The 24,992-nt window shown below is 44.1% G+C and overlaps 1 protein-coding gene across 4 annotated transcripts in view; it reads left to right on the plus strand.

Moving 5' to 3' along the window:
* The window catches only part of RGS7BP (regulator of G protein signaling 7 binding protein), a 99,384-nt gene that overhangs the window by 65,852 nt on the left and 8,540 nt on the right, over positions 1 to 24,992 (plus strand). For all 4 annotated transcript variants that reach the window (XM_053297137.1, XM_053297133.1, XM_053297134.1 and 1 more), the window contains one exon: positions 9,964 to 10,094. In XM_053297137.1, coding sequence (XP_053153112.1) covers positions 9,964 to 10,094 — 131 coding nt within the window. The remainder of the gene's footprint in view (positions 1 to 9,963; positions 10,095 to 24,992) is intronic.

The raw sequence follows: 24,992 nt of genomic DNA on the forward strand, positions 1-24,992 counted from the left end.
CCTGAGTTGCACCATAAAATCATAGGTTCATACTGAGAGCCGATCAGAGCTAATTGGACCATTGCTAATTTGCTTGTTTGTTTAGTACATCCATTTATATGCCAATAATTATTGGATCTGAAGGCGGCAGCGGCCAAAACGGGCACTGCTGGGGGGCGGCGGTGAGAGACACCTTTATGTATAAATTAATAGGTGCTTACCTCTGCTACCACTGCACCTGAATGCTACTTTGAGCAGCAGCGTGCCACCCAGGACCCCCCTGTGGTGGGGGATCACCTTCACCACTCACATGGCTGCCGGCGAGGGATCGGCTCCACGAAGGCTATGTGAGTGGCAGAGGTGATCTTCTGCTGCAGGCAGTGTGCTGCTACTCGAAGCACCATTCAGGTGTGGCAGTAGTGGAGGTAAGGGAAAGTAACTTGTGCCATCAAGTCGATTTCAACTTTGGCGCCCACAGAGTCCTGTGGTTTTCTTTAGTAGAATACAGGAGGGGTTTACCATTGCTTCCTCCTGCACAGAATGTGATGATGCTTTTCAGGATCTTCCTATATTGTTGCTGCCTGATATAGTACCAACGAGGATTTGAACCGGCAACCTTCTGCTTGTTAGTCAAGCATTTCCCTGCTGCGCCGTATTTATTTACACTTAAAGGTGCCTCTCGGTGCGTAGCAACCACACCAGCTGCTGCTGTCTGAAGGTGCTGTATAAACACACTTCCTGATGAAGTAAGAGCTAGGGATGGGTCCGGACCGGTCCGGAGGCCATTGTAAAGGCCTCCGGACCGTCCAGACCTGGCCGGTTCGGTTCAGGTGGGGGGGGTAGCTTTAAGGGCAGGGAGGGTTTACTTACCCCTCCCACCGCTTTCCCCCCTCCAGAGCTCATATTTATTGTAGTAATTGGGGCGGCAGGATACCTCCCTGCCGCCCCTTGTCCCTCTGCAATGCAGCCTCCAGGACGGGGTGGGCGCGTGCGGGGCTCTGCGAAGGGAAGATCCTGTTGCCGAGGGACTCACGTTTTAAAAGGTAACTGCTGATGCCAATGGTAAACCCGAACAAGAAGCCGGCACAGCACCGAGCCGGGCTCCGGCGCCTCTCCGCCCGGCGGCTCCCCCATCCTGAGCCGCCGCTAGCAGCCACTGAGAGGAGCTCCGCCAGGGAGGACGCACCCAGCCCACCCTCACTTCCGGCTCCCAGGCAACTTCCCCCCACATACAGTGTGGCCCGATGGGAGGAGGAGAAGGAAGGCAGCCACGCTGTATGTGGGGGGAAGTTGCCTGGGAGCTGGAAGTGAGGGTGGGCTGGGCGCGTCGGCGTGTCCTCCCTGGCGGAGCTCCTCTCAGTGGCTGCTAGCAGCAGCTCAGGATGGGGGAGCCGCCGGGCAGAGAGGCGCCGGAGCCCGGCTCGGTGCTGTGCCGGCTTCTTGTTCGGGTTTACCATTGACATCAGCAGTTACCTTTTAAAACGTGAGTCCCTCGGCAACAGGATCTTCCCTTCGCAGAGCCCCGCGCGCGCCCACCCCATCCTGACGGCTGCATTGCAGAGGGACAAGGGGCGGCAGGGAGGTATCCTGCCGCCCCAATTACTACAATAAATACGAGCTCTGGAGGGGGGAAAGCGGCGGGAGGGGTATGTAAACCCTCCCCGCCCTTAAAGGAACCCACCCCACGGTGCCGGACCACAGCTCTGCGGTTCCGTGCACACCCCTAGTAAGAGCCACACCCTCTCTAATGGCCTTCAGAAGAGCACTGAAGACTCATCTGTTCAATCAAGTTTTTAGTTTATTTTTAAATCTGATTTTAAATGTTCATGTATCTGTTCCGTTGGTTTTAATATTTATAGATTTTTAGGCAGTTGTAAACCACCTTGAGGCTTGGTACAGGTGGTATATAAATATGTTTAATTAACATAACAAATATGTTTAATATGTTTTCATAACATTTAATTACTTTAATTAAGTAATTAATTAAACAGTTGAAAACAATGCAACATAAACTAAAAGCCTGACAGAAAAAAAGGCTGACATTCTCCACAGGGCTACAAATATGAAAGTAGTCCTGCAGAGAAGCACAAAGACTTGAGTTTAACGGCTTTGTAGTCTCTCCCCAGTGAGCGGGTGGTGGGTGATTTTTGCCACTCTCTCCTCCCTCTAGAAGGAGTTTTTAACTCCAGGAATCTGTCCCTGAAGGTTGCGCAGCTCTCAGGGACAGATTCCTGAAGATAAAAATTTTCTCTGGAGGGAAGGGAGAACTGCAGAAACCCGCTCCGCCCCCACCCCACCCCACCCTACCCCTGGGGATGCTGGCAAAGACTATAGAGCAGATACGCTTGAGTCTTTTTGCATCTCCACAGAGCTACTTTTGTTTTCGCAGCCCTGCAGAGAATCTTGACCCATGTGCTTTCAAGACTTTCTTAAAGTCGACCAAAGTTGTCAGCCTTTTGTATCTCATCAGGGAGTGCATCTCAAAGCTCAAGGACAGTTCTGGAGATGGCCCAACCCCAAGTTGCCACCAAGTGAGCTGGTAGCAACTGCAAGTGGACCTCCCCAGAGGACCTTAGTGGGCAGTGGTAACAGGGAACATACAGAGTAGGTGTTCTCTTAGGTAACCTTATAGTGACTTGTGAAGAGTTGCAGCGAAATCCCTGGAAATACAGCAGCACTTAATGTTGGTATGCAAGTTTCAGGAAAGTGTATTAGATGAATAGACAACCTGTAGTCCACCTGGGTTGTTACCGTGGTTTGTCATATATTTACGTAGCCAATCTGCAAACTCATCATAAAAGTAACCTAATCCATAGTACCTATTCTGGTCACCTGGTCTTAAGAAGTACATTGTAGAACTGGAAAAGGTGCAAAAGAGGGCAACTAAGGTGATCAGAGGCCTAGAGCACCTTCCTTATGAGGCAAGGCTACAACACCTGGGGCTTTTTAGTTTAGGGAAAAAAACTAAGGGGTCTATAAAATGCAAAAGGATGCATGATGTGGAGAAAGTTGATAGTGAGAATTTTTTCTCCCTGTCACACACTAGAACCAGGGATCATCCCATGAAACCAATTGATTGTCAAGAAATTTAGGACCGAGAAAAGGAAGTACTTTTTTACACAATGTGTAATCAACCTGTGGAATTCTCTGCCACAAAATGTGGTGACAGCCAACAGCTTGGATGGCTTTAAGAGGGTTTTAGATAAATTCATGGAGGATAGGTCTGTCAGTGGCTACTAGACTGAGGACTATAGGCCAAATCCAGCCTCAGAGGCAAGAAGCCTCTAAATACCAGTTGCAGGGAAGTAGCAGTAGGAGAGAGGGTGTGCCCTCTGCTCTTGACTGTGGGCTTCCCTGGAGGGCCACTGTGTGAAGCAGGATGCTGGACTAGTTGGGCCCTGGGCCTGATCCAGCAGGGCTTTTCTTATGTACCTTTCCAAGTCCAATATTTTATTCATGTTGATTCAGTGCCTGTTTTAAAATCTCAGAAAAAATTCTCCTCTGAGAGGATTTCCTAGTCTCTCCTAAGAGTTAATACTGTCCAAATTAGACAGAGTATTTTATTTAAGAGTAGTTGGTATTGATTAAAATAATGAGGTATAATTCAGGCAGAGTGAAGCACTCTTAAATCTCATTGCGTGGTATCTTAAGAATGTCCTATTGAAATGAATGTCACTTAAGTTAGTTGCTCAACTAACTTGTCTCGTTAATGTTGGTGATACCTTGTCATTGATGCTTAACTTTCATTGTTAAGAGACTTAAACATGGTTTATCTCCTTTTTCCTTATTTTTTTTTTAAACTGTTCTAAGTGTCAAGTAACAAACACTATTTCAAATTGACTAAAAAACCTAATTCTTCATTGACATAGCCTCTTGTATTCTAAAAGAGATTAGGTCAGTATTTATTTCAGTGGGAAGCTGAACTATCTGACTGAAATCCATCTGTTTGAAAAACAGTTAACTTCTGCTGAATTCTGCCCATAGTTTCTATTGCCCTGACAAAGTTTCCTTAAAATATTAGTTAAATAAACATGGCTGCAGTCTGGAGTTACATTTTAATTCATGGTTTTCCCATCATACACATGGGCCAAATTCAGATGTAACACAGAACCGGAGTTACAAATCCCATTGGTTGGAACTCAGTTACATCTGAATGCATGTAACCACAGTTTTGTGGCAAAAGTGACCAGCGGTTTGCTTCACCAAACTCCAATTTGAACCTTCAGTTTGCAGTAATGTTAGCCACCAAGTTTGGTAACTGAAGCGTTACATCCTAATGCGAACGGCACCATAACTGTGATTCCGTACAGGTTCTGAAACCGCAGCCATAGAGACGGCGGCGCAGACCCGCTTGGGCTCACACCCACTCCATTCCTGAGGCACTTCTCTCTGGCTGCCTTTTTGAGCACCCGCCCAGCCCCTCCTGTCTCCAGTCCAGCAATGCAGATGCCTGGCAACAGGGATGCCGCCATGTTCCATCCCAAGCTTGTCAGCCTGTCAAGCAGCAAAGTCACACAGGGGCATTCCCTGTCCCCACTCTGTCCCTTGCTCCCCCCCTCCTGGCAAGCAGGAGGGAAAGGGGACAGGATGGCTACAAAGTGCTTTGCTCCCCAAGAATAAAGTGACAATGATGTATGTTCACAAGTACAAACACTCTATGTGGCAACATCAAATGAGCACCCCTTTAGAGCACTGGGATGGAAGCAAATGCTGGGGGGAGGGGGGCTAGGTGCAGGGCCGGGTTTATAAGGCAGCCCCAACCAGGGATGCTTGAACAACCAAGTTCCATTTTTTACACAAGAAGGTTGGGGAATGGGGGGGGCTATTCCCTTCCCCTTGGGGATACCTCTGCAGTCCCTAGGTTTACTCATGAGAAGCATTGGACAGCAGGAACAGCATTGCCAACACAGAAAGGGAAGAATCATCCTCTATGATGATGATCTTGAGTGGACCGCTCACTCACAAGAGTGTCAGGCCATGGGGGCTCTATCTCAAGCCAGGTTGCTCAATGCAGGAAAGCTGTGGGGATGGGACCCTGGCAACTGCTCTCCCTGTCTTGGTGACAACCGCCAATTTGCTGTCAAAGCATGCCCCCTGCCAACATGTCTGCCCATGTGGACATGTGCACCCTTGCTTGTGCGCCCAAATGGCTTGTGTCTCCCACAGAGGCAGATCTGCATATGCCTCAGCGCTGGACCGAACCTGGGAATTTTGAATGAGATTAAAAATCTATCCCTGCACCCAGTGCACACATGCAGCTAGGCTCTGACACATGGAATGTCACTATCTCCCGTGGGTCTGTGCAAGGCTTCCCAGGGGAGAAGGGGGTTGTAGTGCAAAAGTTGCAGTGCAGCCCCCCCCCACCCCCCGCAACCATGCTTGTGCAGGACAGTCTTGTTGTAGGGCTCTTTGGTGGTGGGTGGTGCAATCCCTATCAGAAGAAGCGATGGCATGGCATGGCATATAAAGGGATTTAAATACCCTTTCCATGCCAAGGTTGGGCAGACTGTTCTGAAAAAACACAATCATACCCTGCACGCCCCCTTCAAGATGGTGGCCAATCGCAGCCGCTCTTGTGACATGCTGACACTTTGCCCACAGTTCGGTGCTTCAAGTGCTACTGAGCCTGCTGGGATCGGGATTGGCAGACCAGGAGGAGGGAGGTGCTCCCCTCTCCTGAAACTGGAGGTCACTGGACCACGGTTAGACGGATGTCTGTGATACAATGTACAGTTTAAAATTGAAACCGTGGATTTGTCAACCTCCAGTTTCACATTACATACGAATACAGCCATGGAGTGTTTCCCACATCATAACAAAATAGAATGGGAAAATTCCTATGCATACTGGATTGTAATCTTCACATGCAGTCAATCTTTTTAAATAGCACAAATAGGTTTGTAAGATTTTGTTCCTTCATAAAAGTCACTTAGATAGTTACTATGAATTGAATTAAGAGATCTCTCACATTTTGCTCTTGGTAAAATATTAATATCTGTTGTATCCCTTTTATTTTATTTTAGTTACCATTTTTACTCTTTTCTTGTTTTTATTGTGCTATTTTCCACTGTGTTTGGTTTTTTTAATGGCCCTTTTGAAGTGTTTTATTATGTTCTAAATGGATTTGCTTGGAACATGCCTTGAGGGCATTTAAAATCAAAAGGCAGGATATAATCAAAGGCTGCAATCCTATGCACATCTTAAAAAATAAGACCCACTGAACACAGTAGGCTTTCTTCTGCCTAGTAAAAATGCATGGGATTATTCTGTGAATATTAGGTAATTTAGCTGAAAAATTACTTCCCCAAAATTCACTCCTTTGTATTAATAAATGGCAAACTGTGAAAGTTGCAGTCTTTTCGATTGCAAATCTCTTTAGAAAAATTATGTTTTATAGCATGATGGGAAGCTGCCTTATACCAAGTCACACCATTGGTCCATCTAGCTCAGTATTGTCTACACTGACTGGCAGCCATACCTGGACATGCCCAGGAATGAACCAGGAACCTTCTGCATGCAGAGCAGAAGCTCTACCAGTGAGCTACAACCCCATCCTGCCCCCCCCCATTCTTTTAGTTAAAATCCAGCAATTAGTTGTACAAATTTGTGTTAACCATAGGCAGAAATGGGGGGGGGAGCCAGGGTACGTGCCCTAGGTGCCACTGAGGAGGGGGCGCCACGCCAGTTCCTGCCATCCCCCACACCATTGCCCACCTGCCCAGCCCCAGGGCCCCTCAGCCACTTGCCATCCTGCTTGCCTTGCCTCCGGCTCCGGCCTAGGATCAGTGAGGCCTAGGATCTGAGGGGCCTGCAAACTGCAGAGCTTTTCTCTCCCTGCCTCTCAGCTGATCAGCGGGTGGGCGGGGCTTCCAGGGAGGCCTTCGAGTAGGCCTCCTTGAAGCCTGAACTTGGCAGGCCCCAAGCAAGCCAGGAAGGAGGCAGGCAGAGCTCTCTGCAGCAGACTTCTGCCCAGACCATCCAGCACAGCTTTTGCCAGGTAGACTGTGAATTCCTTTTTGTGGTTACCCCCCACCCCACCCCAGGTATATAGGGATCTGCTTGCCATAGGGCTTTGATATGGGGGGCGGGGGAGACTGAGAAGTCTCTGAATATTTAATTTAAAAGAGATTGAAAAATTTGCTGGCTTTAAAAACAAAAATGATCTAAAAAGGCCTATAACTGGAGATGTGTGTTAAAGGGCTTTAAAAGCCTCATGTGAAAAACCTGGAATAAAACTTTACTGAATTTGTTCAGAATTCTGAGAAAACAAACATAGGCTCACCCTGCATGGTTGAAAGTCTCCTTTGCTAATCTGCAACGAGGGGGCCATTTTAATAATTAGTGTTTCTAGTGTGTTCTAGGCATTAAAAGTAGCACAAATAGATAGTACTCAATGTATATCACTATATATTGTGAAGTGTGCGTGTGTGTGTTTAGTGAAATGTATTTCCAGGCAGCATACTTATTTTGAAATATCAGACTTAAATCCTTGGGGGCCTGGGGTGTGTGGAGGCCCTGGACATTGAGGGGCTGGGGGCCCATTTTAAAATCTCATCTTGGCCCATTCCAACCTTGCTATGCCCCTGGCGGTCACTACACATGGGTTTCTGCAAAACACCCGCACAGAAGAAATTTCCATGTAGAAAATGTGTCTCTTGTAAATTGACCCTGAATTTTCTATCCATGACTGGGATGTCTGAGAGTTAGAGTCAATAATAAAAGAACGGCACACTGCTTGTGACAGGAAGGGGCAAATTACAATGATTTCTTAGTCTGGCAGGGGCTGGTTTTGGCCCTGGCAGAACTTGGCTGTCTGCTGCTGTTGCAAATTCCTCTGTCTAGGGTGGCAAACTAATGCATCCTCTTCCCTCCTGGTGCCAAAGTAAGCACTAGTGTGGTGAATGCACATATATCCCATCATGAGCTAACAGTCATCACAAGACAAAGGATGGCAGGAATCATTTACTGGTTTAAAGACACACACACCCGTCACCTTCTTCTTCCCCTATTTTGCTAGTGGCTATTTGGGCAGTTGATCCTCTAGGACAAAGTCATGTTTTTTTAAAAAGCATGAGATGAGACAGAAAATGACACTTGGAATCCTCACATAACTCCTGACTGTTGTTCTAAGTCTTTAACAGATATGGCTCATGTTTTCAGGTTTTGATCAACAACTATGTCTAGATGGTACAATGTTCCTTTTAACAGGGATTTCCAGATATTGTTGACTACAAGTCCCATCATTCCCGTTTGGACAGGGGCGCAATTTCAGTGCTTGCCCTAGGCGCTATTTTCCCTAGATATGCCTCTGGTGTTAACATATTAATATTAACGACTTAAATAATTTTAACATATTATCTGCTATTAATATGTTAAACACTAAGCTAAATCTAATAGCATTTCTGTCCATTAATTCAGTATAGGGATCTCTCCCTGCCTCTAAAATTCCCTGTGTCTAAACATCCACAATATTTTCTTTGGCCAAAATGGGCAGTTTTGCCTATGTTAAGTTAGTGCATTCAACCTGTCCACCATGCAGTAAAGACTGCTTGCAGCAATTCAGAATTGGCCCAAAATTGGCTGAACAACTTGACCTTCAGGTAGGTTATATAAACATAATTTGCTGTTGACCTCAAAAGATTTCAGTCTTGATTGGTAATTTTTTTTAAAGCATTTTTATCTAATAATACAAACACTGGGGTTTAGAATCATTGTGAATCATTATCAAGTTAGTGGTTTTGTTCCCTTGAGGCAGCTAGGAATCTAACTGTATTTCAGCACAAGTAGCACTGTGTGCTTAGGAAACTGTGTAGCTTTGAATAGCATTGATATAATCTTTATTACTAGCTGTATTCTGGTCATGAAACCCTCAGAGGGGTTATTGAAATTATCCAGTTTTATAGCCACGCCATTAAAAATCTTCATATAACCATACCCTGAGATTCTACAAGGTGACTCTTTTCTGAGGTCTTGGTGTGGTCTGGTCTGTGTTGAAGCATCAGCCTGCCCTGTATATAAAAGTGTATCCTATATACTTAAGCATGCCATTATTTTCTGCTGTCAAGCCCCAAAGATACAAAAATCAGAGAACGTGACCAATGAACCGGATTCCTCCCAGTAGCAACCCATACAGTTGGGGAAAGAGGGTGAAAAATGAGCTGCAGATGTGGCTCAGTCCCACTCTCTCCACTGATGCTTTGCTCTCCCTCGCTTCACACACACAGCCATGTTAACCCCAAGTGTGCAAGCAGCCCAGTTTCCAGGGTTAATGTGCACCGGGATAAAGTGAAGGCGTGTGAGACAGCCAGGGCAGGGAGAGGAGAGTGGGAATGAGCGGCATCTGCAGCTCAAATACCCACCACCAACACACACCCTCACCTCACCCATCTGGGCTGCTACTGGTTCCTTCTCAGAGCTTTAGAAGTCCATCATACTGTTTTCTCTTCCAGATCTAACTTGGGAGGAAAGAAAGAAGAAAAGGGAATGAGGCAGCATTCTGGGGTGGGGGGTGGGGAGAAGCCTTTTTATAGGTTTCTGGTTTCTTCAAGGGTGGTCTTAAAGTGTTCTCCCTTACTTCCTTAAGAGCTTAAAGCTTTAATTTGGCCCACAGGGTCTCTTTCAGCTATTTCTAAGATGGGAGAGTGTTTTGTCGAGTGACCTGACTATCCCTGACTGGTGTTATCACTCATACTGGGAGGTGAAGAATACTTAGCTCTTAATTGCTAAATGGTATAGCCCTTAATTGCTAAATACCTAGCTCTTAATTGCTAAATGGTATATTATTTAGGACCCCCTAGATCTTAATTGCTCAATGGTATACTTTTAGAGGTGGCCCTCCAAATAGATAGTTTGTACATAATCCTTCCAAAATAAAGTTTTTAGAAACTGTCTAGGATATATAAGCTGTGAAAACAAGATGACAACAAAAGAACCATGGTTGGCAATTAAGATATTTTCTATTTTTGTTTTCTCATATTATTGCAGCCCAGAAGATGGTGAGATTCATCCTGAAATATGTAGACTATATATCCAGTTGCAGTGTTGCTTAGAAATGTACACAACAGAGATGCTAAAATCCATATGCCTCCTAGGATCGCTTCAACTTCATCGAAAAGGTATTAGCCTACATCATAAATGATTGTCTCAGTCTTGTTTCAGCTGCCCATGATTGTTGGGGAAATAGGAATTTTCCATATTGTTGTCATCGGCCAGTCTGTCCATAGGATGCCACAAGACTCATGCTTTGATCCAGACCTCTGTGTCCACTCATTGCACACCCAACTCTTGTATGTTTTGGCTGCCCCATCAGCTTCAATGAAGAGGTTAGATAAATGTGCACATGGATCAACTTTAGGCCTTGAATTCTTTGAATCTAGGAGCCAGACAATAGACACTTGAGAAAATTACTGGACTTAGTGACAGACATTGGGAAGGTGAAGGGGAAATGGGCTGCTGTCTATCACCCTTACAAGTAAAAGATCATAAATAGGGCTGCCTGGGACAAATAAAGCTTTTGTTAAATAACTCTGAATATCCTAGCCTAGGTTAGGGATGTGTACAGAACCACGGTCCAGCATTGCTGTGGGGGGCTCTTTAAGGGCGTGGGAGGGTGTACTTAAATCCCCCCGCCGCGTTTCCCCCACTGGCGCCTTCGTGTAGTAAAGCTTTTGGGGCGGCAGGATACCTCCCTGCTGCCCCTTCCCCTAGTCGTTGGCAAAAGGCTTCACAAATCCTTTTGCGCGTGCGCACGTCGCATGCGCCTTCAAAATGGCCTCCGGACCGGTCTGGGCTCATCCCTAACCTAGGTGCCGTGGTTAAGTTTCTAGGCTCCAAGGCATCTAGGATCAGTCAAGCCTTGATCTACATGGAGAGGAGAGCTGGTCTTGTGGTAGCAAGCATGACTTGTACCCTTAGCTAAGCAGGGTCTGCCCTGGTTGTATATGAATGGGATACTAGAAGTGTGAGCATTGTAAGAGATTCCCTTCAGGGGATGGAGCCACTCTGGGAAGAGCAGAAGGTTTCAAGTTCCCTCCCTGTCATCTCCAAGATATGGCTGAGAGAGATTCCTGCCTGCAACCTTGGAGAAGCCGCTGCCAGTCTGTGAAGACAATATTGAGCTAGATAGACCAATGGTCTGACTCCATATATGGCAGCTTCCTATGTTCCTATGTACTGCTTTTGTTGCAATAAGAATTCATTTGACCAATGTCATTGGTCAAATCAACATTAAAATCACATAGGTTAAGAACATCATAAAAATGAAATCAGTTATAAAAACAGCCTGCTGTATGTACAACTAAAACATTTTGGCAACTGCTTACTGCTGCAAAAGAGGCAACTACATATCTTTCTCTGGAAGCTAATAGAAATTCAGTTTCTTCCTGATTGGACTATTGAAATTATCAGCTCCATATGTTCATCAGAGCTCCCAGACAACATATAGATTAAGTTGTTGTTGATTTATACTACAGTTCTTTGAGATAAGGTGTTATTCTGCTGCACATAGGACCCTGAGGCTAAGTGACAATGATACAGTCAAGTCCAATGATATGTCCAGGGCAATAAGAGACTGTTATTTGACCAAAAATCAGTAAAATCAGTAAAATAGAGGGGGGAATGCACCATCCTCCTTTCTTAAATGCAGTTGCTCTTTGGTCCTTCCATCTAAATGTTACTCTGGTGGACCCCGTAAATCAAGTAGCATTTAATACAAAATCAGAACTAGCACTCTGAGGCACTGGAGACTAATCTATGTAGATTGCTTTTCTGTTATTATGGCTGTCATATCAGTGTTGAAATAGCCACGTATAATTAGCTGCTTGATTAGAAAGACTGAATGAGGCCAACAATAATGGCTTCGCAATCATAGATCTTAAGACACATTGTGCGCAACTGCCGCTCTTAACTGCCCTGTATCTACATCCATATGTCCCAGCTTCCATGCTATGGTCATGGGAATCCCCATCTATATAGTACTGTACAGATCCATCCTGTATCTTACAGGAAGGGGACTGGCATGGCATCCCATGCGGCGGCAGCTCCGCCTACGCAGCACTCACCTGGCCCCTGCACATGTGCAGCGGCTATTTGTGTGGTCAGCATGGTATTGCTGACCACGCAAATGGCTGCTGCGCATGCACAGAGGCTAGGTGAGTGCCGTAGGCGGAGCCGCTGCAGCGGCTTCCAGGTTCCAGCAGTATTGCTGGTAATGACTTTTTAAAATACCTCTCGCTGACCCCTCCCCCGGTGCCATTCTCACCGGCTGCCACTGCTTCTACCACAAACATTTATATACCATTTTCCAACAAAAATTATCAAAGTGGTTTACATAGAAACATAAATAATAACTAAGTAGATGGTTCCCTGTCCCCAAAGGGCTCACAGTCTAAAAAGAAAGATAAGGCCAACAGCCGCCACTGGAAGGATATTTTGCTAGGTTTGAATAGGGCCAATTGCTCTCCCGCTGCTAAATAACAAGTCACCACTTTAAAGGGTACCTTTTTGCTCAGTTAATGTTGGAGATGGAGTTCCAGTGCATTAACCTTTTGTACCAACTATCCTAATAGGCATTGGGACCTTTTGCACTAACTATCACTAGGAGCATTGGGAGTAGAGATAGTAAGGGTCTCCCTAGCTGTTCTACCTGTCTCTACTCTATGACCCCTGATTGGACCCTTCAGGTATTTCCTGTGAGAGTCAGATTACTTTCCTTTCCTCTTAGAGAGCAGATGAAAACAACTCTCTCTCTCTCTTCCCCTAACTATTCATTAAGTAGTTCTTTAGATTAAGGATTAGGTCTTTCCTATCCAAAGTGTACTTCACCAATGAATACTTAGTATTTAGTTCTACAAGAAACTCCATGTGTCTTTCCTAAATAGCTGCAACAACTAAACTTCTGTAACTGGAGTGGATAGCTTCTTTAGTTCTCTGCTAATTAACGGGGGGTAAAAATTACAACTCCCAACAGTTAACAGGGGAATTAAAACTAGAATGGATAACCAGGCCGTGGTTTATCCTGCAAAAGCCTTGACTCCCGCTGCAGTTGCCCAGGGTGCAAAAGGAGCAGCTTCAGGCTTGCATCTCTCTCTATCCCCATGGCAGTGGCCTAGAGAGCCATTGTACCATCTTTCTACCTCAGTGGTTGTTAATAATTAGGCAATTATCATTTGTGGTGATTATTAATTAATATTAATATATTGAACTAAAGATGGGCCTATAGGGCTCCTTTGGTGAGTTATCAGTCTAGCCTAGCCACTTTATTGTTTTCTTTAAAGCAATCCTGTAAACTCCTCCCCCCTGCCCAACAGTGTTTCCAGGGCAGTTTACAAAATCAAAACATAACAAGAAGTACCAAGAATCTAAGTCATGTAGAGCTTTAATGATGAGTACCGGCACTTTGACATTGTGCTCAGAAGCAGTCCAGGACCCAGTGGAACTCTTTAACCACAGGCAAGAGATGTTCCCAATGACCCATCCCAGTTAGTATCTTCTGTTTTGGACTGGCTTGTTTCAGGACAGCCTTCAAAGGCAACCCCATAAACATTATATAACAGTAGCAATGACGTGTAGCAAGCTCTGAAGGGGCCTGTGTGAAAGAATTGAACATGGGCTCCATCGGATAATTTCCCCATAGGGACCAATGGGAAATGCAAAAAGAGTAAGAACTCTCATAAAGATTAAACACTGGGCATAAAGCTCTGAAATGTTAAAGTTCAATTAAACATCAAATGCTATCACATGATGATAGCATTACATGTGTCAACTTCCAAGGATATCAGATCATCCACTGATTTTTAATGCATTTTTCTAGTATCTGAACGCAAAAGGAAAGTTTCTAAAATCATTTAAAAGTGTCATAACTGTTTTGTTTCATGGCAGAAAGTTACAAAAAGTTCCAGAATTGAATCCTCCACTCTGTCCATCATTCAGTCCTCACTTGGAGGAAACTATTCCTTTTCTTTATATAAAAAGAGTACTAGCCCCATTTTTTGTACCCCATGTTATCATTCCAGAATGGCAGGTCAGAAAGTTCTCAAAATTCATATGGGAATAGAACATGATAGTAGCATTAAATGTGAGGAAGTGCAAGGAGATCAGTCCACCCATTTATTTTTTAAAATGTTTTAAAACTTTTAAAAAATTCATTAAAAATCTACTGATGGACTGAGCTCCGTAAACATCCACACATTTAATGATGTAAATATAGGAACATCATGTGAATTTCAGGGATTTCTGCCCAGCCATTCACGATTTATTAATATTTTTGAGTTTTTCATTTATTCCTATGGGGAAATTATGGTTTATGTAGGAAATTTAGGCACCTTAGTGGCGGCCTGTGTTCATTGAGCACACTTACTCAGTTGTAGCTCTGCCCCTGAACAGTAAATTACTCTGGAAGTTACCAGAGCATGGATTATTGTGGCCAAACTCTGTTTGACCAGGAGAGGCTGCAGCTGGCCCACCAGCCTCAGCTAGTGGAAGGTGCTCTATGCCTAGGGGCTTAGAGCACAATTCATGCCCTAGGGGCTTAGAAAAATTCATAGAGGACAGGTCTATCAGTGGCTACTAGTCTGATGGCTATAGGGCACCTCCAGCTTCAGAGGCATGATGGCTCTAAATACCAGTTGCAGGGGAGCAAGAGCAAGAGAGAGGGCATGCCCTCACCTCTTTCCTGTTGGCTCCCCAGAGGCATCTGGTGGGCAACTGTGTGATGTTGGACTTGTCCCCTTAGCTAAGCAGGGTCTGCCCTGGTTGCATATGAATGGGATACTAGAAGTGTGAGCACTGTAAGGTATTTCCCTTAGGGGATGGAGCCGCTCTGGGAAGAGCAGAAGGTTTCAAGTTCCCTCCCTGGCATCTCCAAGATAGGGCTGAGAGAGATTCCTGCCTGCAACCTTGGAGAAGCCGCTGCCAGTCTGTGAAGACAATACTGAGCTAGATGGACCAGTGGTCTGACTCAGTATATGGCAGCTTCCTATGTTCCTATGACTAGATAGGGCTTGGGCCTGATCCAGCAGGGCTGTTCTTATGCCACAGAGGCCACTTGGGCCTCCAGTGACAAAACTGGACCTAAGAGCACTCCGGAATTGTGAAGCTGATCCTTTAGGGGGAGTACAACCCCGTTCAGAACAGGCACACTATCTCCTATATCCTTACATCCTGTTCATCAATATGAGGTAAGCCAATAGAGTAGTTGCTTTTAGCATCTTGTGCTAAAAAGAACCAGTCGATGATTTGTTAAACTTGGCCACCATTTTAAAGATATCTCAAGCATTGTTGCCATTCTCTTCAGTATTCTCCCACTGATCAAGTGGCCTATGCACTGAGTTAACAATACTTTGGGACAGAGACTGGCGTGTTGCAACATTCCATGAACTGGTGTCTAGCTTTTATCACTATATTTCAGTACTACTGCATCTTCTGTGCCTACCACTGCTGATTTTTTTATGAAGCTCTGAATAGCTGCGGTATTGCTAAGCCAGCACTATTTGCCGTTTTCTGCAGAGAAGTCCACTGAGCTACCCTTACACATCGATACACTTGCTTATCCATGGATGTGACCCTGGTAGCGTGAAAGGACTGAGTAAATGTTTGAATTTGTTAATAAATATGGCACAGCCAGGCTGGGGGGGGGGGAAATATGTGCATACAGGTGTTTAGCAAGAGCGGACTGCTCAGTTCACCGCTTTGCTGACTTCACCTGCCTCGTGGGTATAGAGCAACCTTGCAGAAGGAAAGCCTAGGGCGCTTTGCTGCTTTTTATATCTTGTGTACACTTAAGTTAGCTTTCTGAGTTCAGACTCCTTCTGTAGGGAGCTGACTTAAAGGAGGAAACTTCAGCTTCTTGTACAGGGCGGTGAATATCTAAAACAAAAATAGCTTCTCTGGAAAGTTGTTGAGATGTTTTAGTACAGATGTGGTCTTGCATGCACGATGGCTTCCTCCCACACACTAATTGAGCAGAAGCAGAGCCTTTGTGGGCTGACTCTCTTCATGCCTTGGGACATCTCTGTATTGGGGGGCAGTTTTTGATCAACAGAGCCTATTCTTAGGCTTGTTATTTATAAAGGAATATAGCATGTATAATATACAAAATGTTTTTCAGTTTTATGACCCTCTCGCAACAAATCCCATTGTGTGATAGCTCACTGTTGTACATATTGTAGAAGAATATTCTAAGAGCTGCTGTAATGTAGTGAGCATTGGGAAGTCACATTTCATTCAAATGTTACATAATCTTGCTAGGTGAACCTAGGTAAGACTCCAGCCTATAAACCACGCAGCGCCTCAGCGGTGGAAGAATGGGGAGCCCTCTGGCTCCATGTGATTCCAAACCACATCATCGCTGCTACCAAACTCACAGAGCCTCCATGGCACCTCCATAATCGCTGTAGCAATGCCGCTCCCATTGGGAATAATGGGAGCGGCCTCACTGCAGCAATGGCATAATTCTTAGGAGCCATGGAGCTTGGTAACAGCGAGGACACAGTTTGGAATCGCACAAAACCAGCCCACACACCCTAATCATCCATCAGTGGGGCACTATACAATATGTAAGCCAGAGTCTTATCTATGATAACTACTACTAGTAGTACTATTAGAAGTACTATCAACCATAGTATCCTTCTGGAGTGTCTGAGGGGGCTCCCACTTTAACGTGGGAGGCACTGCTTTGCGGTGGTTCCACTCCTACCTCTCGGGCAGGTTCCAGATCGTGCCCCTTGCAGACTGTTGTTTTTCAATATCTGAACTTTTGTATGGTGTTCCTCAGGGATCCATATTGTCTCCGATGTTTAACATCTACATGAAACAGCTGGGAGAGATCATCAGGAGATTTGGTGCAGGGTGCTGTCAGTATGCTGATGACACCCAAATCTATTTCTCCATGTCATCATCATTGGGAGAGGGCATAACCTCCCTAAAATGCCTGCCTGGAGGCGGTGATGGGCTGGGTGAGGGATAACAAACGGAGACTAAATCCAGATAAGATGGAGGTTGTGCGGGGTCGAAACTCGGGAGATGAGTTTGATCTGCCTGTTCTGGATGGGGTCACACTTCCCCGGAGGGAACAGGTACGCAGTCTGGGAGTGCTTCTGGATCCAAGCCTCTCCCTGGTGTCCAGGTTGAGGCAGTGGCCAGAAGTGCCTTCTATCAGCTTCGGCTGATATGCCAGTTGCGTCCGTTTCTTGAGATAAACAACCTCAAAACAGTGGTATATATGCTGATAACCTCCAGGCGGGATTACTGCAATGAGCTTTATGTGGGGCTGCCCTTGTATGTAGTCCAGAAACTACAGTTGGTCCAGAATGCAGCAGACAGTTTGGTCTCTGGGTCACCTCAGAGATGCCATGTTGCTCCCGTATTGAAAGAGCTACACTGGCAGCCAGTAAGTTTCCGGGCCAAATACAAGGTGCTGGTTATAAACTATAAAGCCCTAAATGCCTTGGGCCCTGGGTATTGAAGATAACATCTTCATTGTCATAGACTCCACCACCCATTAAGATAATCAGAAGAGGTCTGTCTGCAGTTGCCACTGGCTCGTCTGGTGGCTACTCGGGGGACAGGTCTTCTCCGCTGCTGCCCTGAAGCTTTGGAATGTGCTCCCTGATGAAATAAGTACCTCCCCATCCCTGAAAACTTCTAAAAAGTCTTTAAAGATGCATCTGTTCACCCAGGCTTTTAATTAAAAACTGTTTTAATAGTTATATCATTGTTTTAAAATATTGTTTTAAACATTTAAAATAGTTGTAATGTTTTAATTTTTTCTGCTGTTTATTTTGTTTTGTTGTAAACCACCCAGAGACATAGGTTTTGGGCAGTATAAAATATGGTTGATGATGATGATGATGATCATGATGATGATGATGTAAAAATATTATGGGATAATATATAATATAATAATATAATAATAATAATGACTTCCGACTACAAACAGTCAAACATCTGCCACACAATACACCAGATATAACTGTAGTCGAGAAGAAAGAAAAACAAGTAAAAATAATCGACATAGCAATACCAGGGGATAGCAGAATAGAAGAAAAAGAAATAGAAAAAATCACCAAATACAAAGATCTACAAATTGAAATTGAAAGGCTGTGGCAGAAAAAGACCCAAATAATCCCAGTGGTAATTGGCACCCTGGGTGCAGTCCCAAAAGACCTTGAAGAGCACCTCGACACCATAGGGGCCACAGAAATCACCATCAGCCAATTACAAAAAGCAGCTTTACTGGGAACAGCCTATATTTTGCTACGATATCTATAATAACCAACAGTATTGATGATAAAATTCAGCCATCCCAGGTCCTTGGGAAGGACTCGATGTCTGGATAAAACAAACCAGTCAATAACACCTGTCTGACTGTGTAAACAAGAAATAATAATAATAATTGATGTCTGGATAAAACAAACCATTCAATAACACCTGTCTGACTGTGTAAACAAGAAATAATAATTAATAATAGGGTCACTAGTAGTAGGGTCACAATACTACTACTACTAGTATTTTCTCAGTCTTCCCCTCTCCCTTTCTGTAGTGTGATTATAATGGACATACCATTGTTGTCCAAGCATTGTTGTCAAGATTGCTGAAATAATATGTGAAGCACTTAAGTGTTATATAAATACGTACTCTTATTAATAAGCATCCATTTCAAACTTATTGATTAAAATTGTTGCCATAATCTAATGATTCTTGCTTCTTTGCTTCATCTGTAAGAAACAGCAAGAAAACTACTTTTTGCTCTTTTGTTCCTAATATATAATAGCAGTTCTACCAGGGAGCATTCAGATTACAAATGTAATCAGTTCAAGTACAAAATATTGTTTACAACATGGATCTGTAGTTATCTGGTGTTCACTTGTATCCTTCTAAAATTGGAATGGGGATACTGTCCTATACTCCAACCAATATTAGAAATATATAGGAGTGTGATAGTTGTGACAACTTTTCATGTTTTTTTAAGATATTAACATAGTTACATATAATTTTCATGTATATCAGATGCTGGAGCAGGGGTGATGGGCATACACCAACCACCCTGTCTTAGATATATTTACTCAGAAGTAAGCCCCACTGATTCCAATGGGGCTCTGCTTAGGAATTTGCAGTCATAATTCTAAAGTAAAATAAAAGTAAAGTGTGCTGTCAAGTCGATTTCGACTCCTGGCGCCCACAGAGCCCTGTGGTTTTCTTTGGTAGAATACAGGAGTGGTTTACCATTGTGTTCAGTGTGAGATGATGCCTTTCAGCATCATCCTATACAGTATCACTGCTGCCTGATATAGTACCAGTAAGGATTCGAACCGACAGCCTTCTGCACAGTATTCTTATTCTGAAATGGTTATTCTCAAATTATAAAGGAGAGGAGAGCTGGTCTTGTGGTATTAGGCATGACTTGTCCCCCATAGCTAAGCAGGGTCTGCCCTGGTTGCATCTGAATAGGAGACTTGATGTGTGAGCACTGAAAGATATTCCCCTCAGGGGATGAAGCCGCTCTGGGAAGAGCAGAAGGTTTCAAGTTCCCTCCCTGGCTTCTCCAGGATAGGACAAGATTTTTTTATTTTTTTATTTTATTTTTATTGGACAAGATTTTTTTATTGAACCAACAAACTACCAAAGCATACAGTATGTTGCCAAAGCACAATTATATACAAAGTGGTTGTTTGTACATCATATATCTACAAAGATTTACACACTAGGATTTGGAAATCCACAAGGTTATGAAGTATATGCAGGCAGTACTGTAACTCAGGGATGGGGGATTTCAAGGCACATCAGGTAATCGGGGGGGGGGGGGTTACGTCCAACGTCCATTTCCATAATTTGTCCCATTGCTGTTTAGAAGAGATACTCTTGTCTTTTTGCACATAACCTTACAAACTTTTCCAGAAGAGATTTACTGTCTCATCTGCATGAACCTCTTGGTCGCGTCTTCCCTCCCTCTTCTTATGCAGGAGCATTGCATAAATGACATACAGGTTTACTAATCTGATTACGAGAAGGGGAACGTTCCAATTCCCTAGTATGAGGGCACCTGTTCCGTTTCCTTCAAGGTTTCTTTCTGGGACCTCGAAAAGAGGTTCTATCGCTCAAACCCGAGGTTAGTTCTTCCCAAGTCTGTTTTTCCAAATCAGGCCACTCTGACAGCTTGCTTACTCCCCGCCACACTCTTTTGGCTACCACACACTCTTTTAAGAAATGTGAATGGGTTTCCCTGAATGTTTTGCCTAGCTCACTATCTTTCTGTTTGCAGGTGATTTTAGGACACTCTTGCTGGTCCTCTGGGAGCCATGGCTTAGCCGCATTAAGTGGTAGTACTTGGTGGTATAAGTTCCACCTTAGGGCTGAGAGAGATTCCTGCCTGCAACCTTGGAGAAGCCGCTGCCAGTCTGTGAAGACAATACTGAGCTAGATAGACCAATGGTCTGACTCAGTATATGGCAGGTTCCTATGTTCCTATGTTCATACAGTTCTTAAGAATTTTTATAGACAGATGTAGAAATAGTGGGCTTCCTTCTGTTTGTCTCTTTTTTCTGACTCTCCTGAGTATATTTGCTATTATATTTTCAAACTAGACTCTAGGGATGTGCACGGACCCATTTGGAGGCCCTTTTAAGGGCCTCTGAACCAGTTTGAGCAAGCCCTCCCGCCGCTCTTCTCCTGCCGGCGCTCCGTTTTTCAAGGCTCCTTTGGGGCAGCAGCATACCGCCCTGCCACCCCATCCCTTCTTTGCCCAGAAGTACTGGGCACGCATGCGCCCGCATGTGGCATGCACACACACACGTGCCCAGTACTTCTGGGCAAAGAGGGGATGGGGTAGCAGGGAGGTATGCAGCTGCCCGAAGGAGCCTTGAAAAATCTGATGTCAGACGCGGTGGGGCATGTCAGGGCGGCGAGACGCAGCCCCTGATTGAGCGCAGCCCGGGGCCTTTCAACCCGTTGGCCCAATAGTCGCTCCGCCCCTGCTTACTAGACTCCGTTCTGCAATCTTGACAACTAGAAATCTTTCTTTAAAGGAAAATGTTGGAGGTTTTTGGTCTGACTAATGCCTCGGACTGAATGTAGCTGCAGTGATATTCCTTCTGTTAGCCCTCCTCCTGAGGCTTCTTCTAGCCCTCTACCCTTAAAGGTAGAAGAGCCCTTTTCTCATGGCCAAACAATATGTGATGCTCAGCCATGTATACCGTATTTTACGGACTATAAGACGCTACGGACTATAAGACGCACCTTAATTTTAATCCAGTTTTTCAGAGTTTTAACATATTAAACTGTTAAAACATATCAGACGCTCCTGAATTTTGGCGGATATTTTTTGAGGAAAAAAGTGAGTCTTATAGTCCATAAAATACGGTAGTTGAGCCCTGATTGTCTTTTGTTATAGCTGTGAAAGTGATAAACAAAAGTGGAAAACCAGTATACCGGGAGGGAATTCTTTCCCCTTGGGTAGTTTTTGTTTTAAAAATCATACACCCCAGTTGCTTTTTCCCTCACAAAGGAAAAGACTCTATGGCTGCATTTTTTGGTGAAAAAGGTTGGGGCCAGATTGCACATTGCTGAGTATGGCATGAAGCTTGGCTCTATCTAGCCCCAGGACAGAAGTTGAGAGCCAGCTGTTTTCTGTTTAGATGCATATTGAAATAACATTGGCACTCAGTATTCACCCTGTCCCTGAAGAGCTTATAATCTAATTTTCTACATTGGGAAAGACAACCAGAGAAGGGGAAAGGATATATAGAATATAGAATAATTGACATTAACCTTTATTTCTGTCCATCATATTCCTTACTTATTTAGTCAATTTATAAACCATCCTTCCTAAAGTGGCTCAAGGCAGTTTAAATTAAAATCAAAAATACACAATAAAACAGTTAATTAAAAAAATTAATTAAGCTTCTTTTTCAGTAAGCTAGAGAAAGAAGGCCTCTGACTAACAGTAAAATATAGTTGTGCAAGTGTCATAGCAGTAGCACAAAACTACCATCTACCACCTAATGGTGCAGTGGGGAAGTAACTTGCCTAGGGAGCAAGAGATTGCTGATTTGAATCCCCATTGGTATGTTTCCTAGACTATAGGAAACACCTATATCAGGTAGTAGAAATATAGGAAGATGCTGAAAGGCATCATCTCATACTGTGCGGGAGATGGCAATGGTAAACCCCTCCTGTATTCTACCAAAGACAACCACAGGTCTCTGTAGTCGCTAGCAGTAGACACCGACTAGATGGCACAATTTTTCCTTTACCTCTTGGGAATCCAAATAAATAAAATAAATATGTTTATTTTATATGTATTTTTCTCTGTTACATATGGGTTATGCACTCTTCCTCTCCAGTTGTAAAGCAAACAGCCTTCAGTTATTTAAACTCATTTGAAACTCCCAAAACACAAATACATATCCGGCAGGGCTGTCCCTCTGCACCAAAGATACACACACACACACACACACCCCTACCTGGGTAGGACTGCCCATATGGATTGCACCCTTCTCTCTCAGTCCCGATGAGACACAGAGCCGGGCAGCTAGAGCGCCTGGCAGTGGAGAAATCCCCCCAACTACCACACTCCTCTTGCAGTGTATTGTGGGATTTCTGGAGGCTGGGCTTCATTTCCCCAGCCTCCAGATGGCCACACCACTCCCAGCAGCGCGTCTTATGTGGGCACACGAGTGGTGCGGCCAAAGAAAAAGATCATCTGGGGGGAAGGTAGGTGCAATCCTGCCTTCTTCTCCCCCTGCCCCACCCACTGTTGCAGGGTCATATGAACGACCTTAATATCTAGCAACCATCCCACAGCAGAATATGCTCTTAGAAAAATGTTCAGCAATCCTTTCAAAATCTTGGCTAACCAATTCTAAAACACATGTCTTTCATCCAGTGTGGTGTAGTGGTTAGAGTGCTGGACTAGGACCGGGGAGACCCGAGTTCAAATCCCCATTCAGCCATGATACTAGCTGGGTGATTCTGGGCTAGTCACTTCTCTCTCAGCCTAACCTACTTCACAGGATTGTTGTGAGAAGAAACTCAAGTATGTAGTACACCGCTCTGGGCTCCTTGGAGGAAGAGCGGGATATAAATGTAATAAATAAATAATAAATAATTAAATTAAATTAAATTAAATCCCCAAGTTCTGAAGCCACTTGCCTGTGTGCATGCTTTAAAAACCCATGTTGGGAAAGTGTAAAGCAGTTACCAGGAAAAACTTGGTTACTGTCAAATAGCTTGTTATTAGCCATACCCCAGGATGAACAGAGAGCACTGATGAGGCATCCTCTCTTTGTATACAAATGCCACTTCAGAGCTACTTCAGAGCCATTCGTCTGTGACTGGACTGCTGCTGTACTGGGAAATGTGGTAGAACTGCCCGGAGGCATTCAAGTGCTTCTCAAGTGGAAATTGCTTACAGACAGCTGAATGCCAGAATTTATTGCCTTGCGCTCATTGTGGATGTGCAACTGGCACGGTGCTGTCTGGAAGCATTCATTGTTTTGCAACCGGGCGCTCTGCTGTCTCTCTTGTCTAAATGAATTTGCTATTGTGATTAATTAGAAGGGGTCCTGAGCAAGGGAACCCTCAAACTATCTATCTGAGACTCTGTTCTGCCTTTGTGAAACAGGGAAGTAGTTATCCCCCTTGACTCAGGCAGTTTGCTTTACTGTGGGTGAGTAACCTCATGTGTTAGACGATTTCTTTCCGAAGCACGGCATTTTGTGTAAACAAGCCCATAAAAATTGTGGTGATAGATGCCTTAGGGAATATCATCATACAGGTACTTTAAATAAGAGAAGAAAGAGATTGGCCCAGAGCGGGAAATGGTGTGCATGCATCATTGAGAGACTCTGCTACAGTGCTTCTCTGATGGAAATTCAAAATGATGTAGATATGTTGTACCGAGGACACTCCAAAATAAAGACAACGCCACATTGCACCTGAGTATGTGCTATGCAGGGTTCAGAAGTCCCACCAGCTGAAGTTTGTGGTCTAACTGTAGTTTTTGCTTTTCTGTATTGTATTAGCAGCAGACCTTCTTAGAGCAGTACATAAAAATTCTTTGATAATTTATATTTTAAATAAGATACCCATTAAAACCAAGCAGTTTTTTTCCTTTTTAAATGAGAACCAAATGAGCATGGAAGTAATGGAGTGGGTTGACCAATTTGGTTTCATCACTCTTGTTTCAAAATATACAGATGCTAGAAGAAACAGAGATAAAGTAGGAACCTTAGGATATGGTGAGGAGAAGGAGATGTTTTAATTGTACTCGTCTGCTTTCACAGCATTTGAACCTTGAAGATAGCTTTTAGTTACTCTAAAGTTGGCATAGTGGAGAGGGAGATTGCCCTCAGCCCACCCTGTCCTGTTAAAAGTAATGGGAGAGGTGTTCCTGGTAGTAAATGAAACCATGATGAAATGTTTGAAACCATCTCCACAGGATAAGATCGCAAGAAATGGTGTCAGGATAATTTTTAAAAGTGTAACTTGCAATGCAAGGGGGTGCTTGTATGAAATGTCTTCATCCAGTGAAATATGGAGAAAAAGTTGTTTTATGGGGGCTGATTCACCTCAAAAGTTGTTTACATGGATACTTCTTTAATTTACAGCAGAAGAAGATTGATGTGAGGTTTTGCTGAAACGAGCTCATTAGGAAAAAATTTTTAAAAGCCTGCCATAAGCACACAGCTGAAAGCTTTAGTGTTGGGAGACAGCAGAGAGGATAGGGAGCATCTTTGTTAGTGAGCACAGAAATACTGCCAGGCTGTGCGTCTTTCATAGTTTTCTGCAAGTGCAGAATGCGCTATTGAGAACAGAATAATTAGGTCTTTTAAAGGTGCTGCTCTTTTGTTTGCTGCTTCAGTTCTGTTTCTTGCTGATTTGTTTTCTATGTCTTCAGTTTTTTTCTTTTCTAAAATGTATTTGAGATTTTTTAAAAAATATATTACAAATGCAACATAATAAAATCATTAAAAGACTCAAATATATGGGAAAACTTGTACAGTACAACAGCTGTATTA

The sequence above is a fragment of the Hemicordylus capensis genome, chromosome 2 (genome assembly GCF_027244095.1).
Source record: "Hemicordylus capensis ecotype Gifberg chromosome 2, rHemCap1.1.pri, whole genome shotgun sequence".
NCBI lineage: Eukaryota > Metazoa > Chordata > Lepidosauria > Squamata > Cordylidae > Hemicordylus > Hemicordylus capensis.